General features: G+C 30.6%; 1 protein-coding gene across 1 annotated transcript in view; it reads left to right on the top strand.

Moving 5' to 3' along the window:
• Nucleotides 1–8,803, top strand: part of LOC107437802 (aminopeptidase N) — a 135,248-nt gene that overhangs the window by 95,913 nt on the left and 30,532 nt on the right. The window contains exons 9-10 of the mRNA XM_043045904.2: nt 2,832–2,989; nt 5,000–5,088. Coding sequence (XP_042901838.1) covers nt 2,832–2,989; nt 5,000–5,088 — 247 coding nt within the window. The remainder of the gene's footprint in view (nt 1–2,831; nt 2,990–4,999; nt 5,089–8,803) is intronic.

Genomic DNA, 8,803 nt, shown 5'->3' with positions numbered 1-8,803 from the left:
TTCCAGGGCAGAAAACAAGAAAGATGGATGTAAACGAATTAAGTTTTGTCGACGGCAGGCGCTTCTTCCTTTATTCAGCAGTATAGCAGTATAGGCTAAATACCAAATATTTGTGTGTTGCATCTCAAGCAGCAATTGTTGTTTATTTTTTAAAATTTAATTTTTTTAATTACAATTTTACAGTGTTGAGCATAATCTTGTATGTCTTTACAATTTAAAAACTCCTTGAAAAAATATTTTTTTGCAATAACGGACCCTATTTGCACAAATTCATAAAAGCGGACCCTGGTTGAAAGAATGTGAGTAATTTTTTAACAATTTCACGAAACACGGACCTTTCACAAAATGTCTGGACAGACCCATGAAAACGTACTTTCTCTGAATAAGAAAAACCTTTTGTTTTCTACCCTCAAAATGTCCATCTGCTATACATAGTTTCGATAACAGGAGAGCGGTTCAAAGTTTGGACCCCTCATCAAGTTTATTAACATTACTTTTTGCGTATTTCGCCGCACCTTTGGAATTTTTCAAGCTAATCAATTTTAATAATTATTTATTATTTTTTTATTTCATTCAAAAATAATCGAACCATTTTGAAGTGTAAGGTATAAAGACTTTACATCATTTTAGACTGTGATTTTATAAGGCCAAATGCAAAAATCGAAAGATATAGATCGACTAAGAAGTCGAATTTCAAAGAAGTTGTATATTTTTAAAATTAGATTTCTCGGTGGGTGATCGGCTCGCGTGGACCACAGTGCTGACATAAAATGTCCTCAGCAGTTGACGGATCATGGGTTAGAGTCCACTTGCCGTTAGACTAGTCATAGAAGGTTTTTGTAGTTTCCTCACCATGTAACGCAAATGCGGGTAGGTTCCATCAAAAAGTTCTCCAGGACGACACATTGTTCCCAATATTTGATTCAGAAGTTCCCTTGTCTTCTGGATTGGGTTCAAAATGATGAGGCTACGGAGTTGAACATGAGTAGTCGTAAACTCAAAATTGGTTCTGCTGTTCAACGATGGTTTTAAAATAAAATACTCATTCGAACTTGCACTCCTTTATCCCCCCCCCACTCCTTTAGTACTGAGTACTTCAGTTACAATTCTGACCGACTTAATTATTTATGGCAACAAACAAATCGGTATTGTTTAATTTAATGACAATTGAAACTCCTAAAAGGGTTTTTTATGGAGTCATAAAGCATAAACAGGTACAGAATTTTTTTACGTATATATTTACGGTATATTACTATTTCAGAGTAAGTAATATGTATCACTATATATTAATACATTCTTAAACATTTATGCTCTAAATTCCAAATCTTTCATTAAAAATTTTTTTCCCAGAAATACTTAGAAAAACAATTTTTGAAATTACCTTCAGTTTTCTCTCTGTGAAAAACCTATTTTAATTTCTTTTATTTATTGCACTTTTTTGTAACCTGTATTACATCAACATCTTTTAAGGGAGAAAAAACTTTCAACGTACTCTTAATACCAGTGAGAATTAATTCGAAAAAAAAAACAAATAAGCAAAGATTCTTTAGAACTAAAGGAATGCTTTATTTATTTATTTTTTTAAGAATTTTTTTTTAGGAAAGTCATTTAAATTTTTCTCGTGGAATTCAATTACTTTTATTTTTACCCCTGCAATCAGATAATTGAAATCTAGAAGATGAATTTTTTCCTTATCTTTTCTAGTTTCGAATAGCATTACCTCCCCCCCCTCGAGATTTAAAAAAAAAACATTTACCTTCTTGAAGGAGCTGAAAATAAGGAACCTTACCTTATTACAAGAATAAAAATTATTTCTTTCAGTAATTTGAGACCTTTTCATTAAAAAAAATTGAAATTTCAGAAATACATAAACTACTTTATTAACAACATTAAAAATTCTATTTAACAAAAATTGAATATGTAGTATTAAAAAATATCTAAATATATAAAAAACTGAATTTTGAATAAAAGTTGAAAAACTGAAGATTGATAAATACTTCTTTTTTAAGTTTTTAATGTTCTTGAACAAATTCTCATGTATTAAATTAGTATTTAAGACGTGTATATAATGCAACATATGTTTGTTGTCTAATATTTAATCCGGCTTTATGAACTGATAACATAAAGAAAATTATTATTTATAATCAGGTGTTAAATGCGTTTTTTTTTTCGTTCTTCGTTGTGTTTTTATTTTTTCACACAGGCCTGCCAACTACTGCTCATTTTGCAAAATATTTAGTATATTTTGCATTAATAGAAAGAATATATGAAATAGAAAGAATTTACTTTTCAGCAAAAAGCAACCTTTCTAACTTAAGAATGTAAAAAACATTTGCAATTTTGATGTTTCTGAAGATAAATCTTAAAAATAAATAAATTCCCAATTGTGTTCAAGTATTTATTGATATCTCATTTTATTCATAAATGACACATTTATTTAAAGTATTACCTTATTTTTTATTAAATTAATAAATAAAAGTTTCGAATAATAATTTTTTACACAAAAGATCTAACATAAAACATGTATTCAAAAAATCTTAAGGGCAATATTTTTCATTTGAAAGTTTAATGATTTTCAAAGTTTTTTTTTTCTTCATTTTTTTAATTTTTAAGAATTTTTAGGTTTTACTTTCTGGCCAGTTTATAACAATTCTAGTTATTTGAAATCAAAAATAACCAATAACTAAAGAAGCTGAAAATAAGTGAATAGTTTGCAGAAACGAAATACCTGCATGCAAACAAACCTACCTATAACAAATCAAATTAGTAATATCAGAATTTTTTACTAAATTTACTTAAATAAAATTTCTTTTTTCACTCATTGAATGTAGGTCCAGGAGGAACAAGACCGCATTGATGTTAAAACTGTAATGGATTCATGGACACTTCAGACAGGCTATCCAGTGGTCAAAGTGACCAGAGATTACACTGCTGGAACTGCAACCGTACAACAGACAAGATTTCTCCTAGAATCCTCAGAAAAAGACAGGTAACGTTGTTCATCTCCACTCTCAGCCAAAATCATGATTACTCGTACTCCCGAAATTTACAACGAAATAGCTTCTCGTGCTGTCAAAGTTAAATACCAGATGAGTTGTCGCATTCTCAAAGTGCAATGTAGTTTTTTCTTCTTATGTAGTATACTACTAGTTGTTGTTTGTCAAGGCCTTATACTAAGCTAGGAAACAAGTCAGCCTTGCTTTATACTTAGTAAATAGAATAAATGTCTTAAGGTATCGTGTTTTCTCCTATCTCTACACTTTTCCTCTCTCCGTTTCAATGGTTTCGGCTCTTCTTGAGGTTTTTTCCCACGACAGTTCGTTTTAGTAAGAAGTTGGAATGTACCTGCATGGGGGGGGGGCGAAGCAATAGTAATGGAGAGTGTGGAAATCGAGTAAGTAGTGATGTGTCTTTTACATATATATATGTATATAAATTTTCTGAAACTTTCAAATATGACGACGCGATTGTAGTTTTTTTTCCATCTTTTTTTCAAACCTTGAATGGTGATTTTCCTAAAAAACTCATTTCGAAATTTACGATGATGGTAAATTTATTTTAGATTTTTATAGCGTTATCACCCAATAAATCATTCTGGCAATCATGGCTATTGTAGGATTTTCAAGACTTATGTGGTGTCATTCCCCATTAAAACATCCTGAAAATTACAGTTAGAGCTATTGTAGATCTTTTAAGACTTTTACGGCGTTATTCATTTTTAAACATTCTGAAGTTTGCAATCATGGCTATTGTAGGATTTTTAAGACTTTTGTGGTGTCATTCCTCATTAAAACATCATGAAAACTACAATTAGAGCTATTGTAGATTTTTTTAGACTTTTAATGCGTAATTCATCTTTAAACATTCTGAAATTTGCAATCATGCTTTTATAGCGTCATTACTCATTAAAACATTCTGAAAATCACAATTAAGCAGAGTTCGTAGTTGTCCTTAGTTTCCTAATAGAAACTTTTCTTCCTTATTTGTCCTGGTATGCCTGACTTTTTTTTCTTGTTTTTTTACAGAATTCCCATTTCGATGAGAACGCAATTTTAAAATAATCATTTTGATCCTTATCGAAAAATATTAAGTAATGAAGTCATGTTGCATTAGTTTTAAGCTGCGATAAATTCCTATAATGATAATTATTATTTTCCTTTTATAAGTTGAAAAAATAGTCTTTAAATTCGAGGGTTGTTCACTAAAGTTTGTTTGCTATAAGGTTCTGCTATATAAGTTTTATTGCTATATAGTTTGATAACTATATGGAACTCAGAACACCATTAAACGTATTACTTAATTTAAGAATTAGGGAAATTTTAAAATATGTTCCTGATAATCCACATGCGAAAAATGTTTGAAGGAGTAATACATTGTAATACATAGAGGAGGGGGGAAGGACGTGAAACGAGTCATCTCCCCAGGTGCCTTATTCGAATACTATTCTTCAGCTCTTGGTTTCCCCTTCTAAAAATAGTCGAGTATGCATGTATTGTACCAAAAATGCATTGTTTTTATGTGAAATCTTGTACTCATTTTTATTTTTAGCCTCTACGAAGTCTGCTTTAGGGCTATTGTAGTTTTTTTTAGACTATTACAGCCTTATTTCCCATTGAAGCATTTTAAAATTTGCAAACATGATGCGATTGTAAATTTTTTGTTTTTATTTTGAAAGCTTTAATAGCTGTGTTCCAATTAAATCATACTGAAATTAGACATAATAATGAGATTCATGGGAGTTTTTTTTTTCATTTGAAAACTTTAATTGCGGTGTTTCCTATAAAATTGTTTTGAAATTTGTAATTATAACGCGGTGGATTTTTTTTTGATAAAATTATAATAGCAAAATAAATTGTATTAATTTTATCTTCATTCGATTCATCTAAAATCGTAATTTCAGTGCAGATTTTTTTTTCTTGAAGAAAAAAAATTTAAATATGCAATTTTATTCATAGAAAATCCCCCCATTCGCGATAATAATGTGATGTGAATTTTGCAGCAGTCGCTGGGAAATTCCTTTCACCTACACAGATGGAGCAAATCCAGATTGGAATCCCATAACCAAACTTTGGCTACACAAAACAAATGGTAAGAGGCATTCTCATTTTTTCCAACGTTTCCATGAATTTGTATAGCTTTTAATATTTCTACATTATTTTACTTTATTCATTATTATCTTGACTTGTATATAACACTTAACAGTATGTTAGACAGTCAATAGTAAAAAAATGAAGAAGAAAAATTTTTAAAAAAACTTTAAATAAGTGTGTAAGTAATTTAAATGTTTTCGCATTGTGCAAAAACCTACATTTGGGTGTCTGGACATATGGGTATTTCTGGTAATGAGCTGGGAACCCTGAACCAGCTTTTGGAATTTCTCCCACATCATTCAGGGCATCTAATTTCAAACTCTGTGGCAAGATTGCCCATGAAACCATGACGCAACTCGGATCGTCAGAAAGAGCTGAATCGCGACTGTCCTAGTGTACGTCAAAAAGAGCTTTTTAAGCTTAACAGTTTGAGTCTTCTCACTGCACCCTCAGGAGACACACCTATACATAATCTTATCCTCTTTGTCGTCTTGAGGATGAGACTTCTCGACATAAACTTTGTGATTGTGAGGTCCATTCTGCTCAAACATTTGAGCATTTAGGGCAACATTGCATTAAGGTCTGGGAATTGCAAGATATTCCTGTCAGGTGTTTGCTGAACTTTTTCGCTCATCATGACTTTAGGGTATGGGTACAATAGACCTCTGCTCGATGCGTTCTACTCCAACCTCTAAGTCTATTGTGCAAAATAGTTTCGCTTGTTATTATTCTATTATTGTCTGAATGAATAGGTATTTTCATGCCTGAACTCGCTATTGGGTGAATGTTAAAAATTCTTATATTAAAAGTATAGGGTCAATTCTCAAAAGAGAAGAACCATTAAGTTTAAATTAAAACACGTTAAAAATTTTAGAATAAACTCATAATTCTGTCTAGTAACAGAAATTTAAATTATTGCGAAAGTTTTCTACATCTGCATCAAAAATACATTTTTCCAACCGAAATTCGGACATTCATGATGTTAACTAACTTTTTTCTTAACGAGTGTCTTCTAGATGTTTACAAATGGAAATATGAGTTTAAATAGAAAATGATAATATCCTTTAAACAATTGCAGCAATCGATACGTAGTATGAGAATGTGAAAGATTTGTAGGGAAAAGCAATTTAGTTTCCCTCACATCTTCTGCGGGATCATCTTAGTTATTATTAATAATACTGCTTTTCTTATTAAAATAAATTCTAAATTATTTCATTTGTTACAAGAAATTACTTTTTTTCAATCATAATTATACCTTAATCATACTAATGAGGAGTGCGAATTTATTATATTTCATACTTCAACGATTATAACACTTGACATGGTATATAATGTTGTGGCAATTTTTTTTTATTGGCCGACTTTAATTACAGTATATATAGCCATGATTGTTCTGGGGATAGAGCGTTCGCCTTTCAATGCGGTGAACCGGATTCGAATCCCAGCGAAAAAATTGGGTGGGCTGTTCAATGACAGTTATAAAATGAAATAATATCATACTCTATAATGTTTCACGTTGCCGGTAACATTTATGTTAAAATGGTTTTAGCATAGGTTGTGTACGTAATACGTATTAAAATGATCGATTGAGTTAATGCCTATGATTAATTATCTGAATGCCTGCTCTTCGTGAAAACAAAATCAGTCGATCTGTGCTGAACAACATTACAAAACTGAGAGACCAGCACACTAAATAATATTATTCATTCATTATTGTATTTTCATTAACTAGTTTTATTTATTTTTATTTAGTTTCTTATTTATTATTTGTTTCCCTTATCGGTGGCTTTACGTTACTAGATTGAGAAAAAGACGCTTTCAGTAGTTTAACCGATCAAAATAAAGATTACTATGATGCTCTTTTGATCGAGACCCACTCATGATAGGTACCACAATCAATTGAAAAATCCTCTTTTTACAGTATCTGTATTAAAGCGGCACATTATTGTTTATTAGGAAAATAATGTGTTGTAATATTAGTATATTTTATATTTTTTTAAAACTGGTCCAATGACCATAATAGTGTCTAATACCATAAGGCAGCATTGATGTCAGTAAGAGTAGGGCGAATATTTACGCTTCTCCTAAACGGCACTTTTTCTGCTTTTTAGTACATAATTCCATTTGCCGTTGATTTTAAATTATTTAGCTTGATAGAAACACAGTTTATACACAGAAATAAAAACAGTTGGTTAGAAATACTGAAGTACAGTGCGCAAAATTAAAAATGGAATACCCTGAATAACTTTTGATCTAATAACATCTTCACGTTCAAGGAATCTATCTTGATGGTTCGATGGAGTGGCCTCAAATATACTAAATAATTTGTGCAGAAGATATTTTAAATTTACGGAATCAGGTACAAAAATATACTTTCTCTGAATAAACGCAAAATATAGGGGGTGGGGGGGTAGCCACAATCAGAGAAATAGGATCCCAATAGTTTGGTCAGGAGAGTTTGAACCCCCTTCATGTTAATTTTTCTTTTTGCTTATTTCAAAATATCTCGAGAATTTTTTAAGGGAATTCAAAAATTTTTGGTCACCATTTTAAGACTCGTTCATCCAAAAAAAATTCTATGCAAATTATAACTTTCGTAAATATTTACTATTTGTATCATTTTATTTAATAATTATCAAAAAGAATTTTGAACTGTACGGTAAGCAATTTTGTAAATCATTTTAAAGAACGTAATTTTACATATTAAAATACAGAATTTGATCAAAATTGGTCGAATAGCTCCTGTGAAATTGATTTTTAAGAATACAATTTTTAGCTTCATTTCTCAGGAACTATTTAACCAATTTCGCTCAGATTTTGTATTTTGCCATGTAAAAATGCATACTTTAAAATGATGTGAAAAATTGTATACCTTACAATTCAAAATTTTGTGCCAATTATTAAGTAAAATAATAGAAAATACTATATATTTACTAAAAGTTAAATTTTGCGTTGAACTACCGATAAACTAGTTTTAAAATGGTGTGCAAAATTTTATGAATTCGCTTGAAAAGTTCTCGAGATATGGCAAAATACGCAGAAAGAAAAAATTAGCGTTAAGGGGTTCAATCTTCGAACCACTCATCTGATTAAATTATTGGGGCCCTATTTCCCAGATTGTATCTACCACATATAGTTTGGGAAATCCGGATCTTTCTATAAAAAGGTATGTTTATTCAAAGAAAGAACATTTTTGTGTCTGAATTCGTAACTTAAAAATTCGTCTACACGTGTTAATTAGCATATTTGAAATCACCCTCTCGAATCAACAAGATTGAGCTTGAAGTTATTTTTTTTTTTGTGCACTGATCACCACCACTTAAGTTATAACGAATAAGGTATATTTAAATAATAAAGCACTTCTTTAATGAGACATCAATAATGTTATCGATTAACACGTTGACTGCTCCACTTTACACGATCAGTTTGAATCTTTGCCGAGAAAAGAGGATCTTTACCTGATTTCGTTGAAATTTCGAAAAGAAAAAACTTATTTCTTAGTGAGTCAAATAGAAAAGTACAAGAAAGCTTTTAAGAGGCTCACAGTAATTTTCTTAATTAATCAGATGTGTATCTCTTTTATAACAATTCAATAGTTTTGTAACTTCCAGTGCAGTTTTGTGTCTTTCCAAATACATCTTCGCAAGCAGTCTAATAAACCGGCCCGGTTAGAAACTTTGCTGTCACCCGAATATGAGTGAAACGGCAGTCAA

Source organism: Parasteatoda tepidariorum, chromosome 9 (genome assembly GCF_043381705.1).
Source record: "Parasteatoda tepidariorum isolate YZ-2023 chromosome 9, CAS_Ptep_4.0, whole genome shotgun sequence".
Lineage (NCBI taxonomy): Eukaryota > Metazoa > Arthropoda > Arachnida > Araneae > Theridiidae > Parasteatoda > Parasteatoda tepidariorum.
This window is presented reverse-complemented; position numbering and strand designations above follow the sequence as displayed.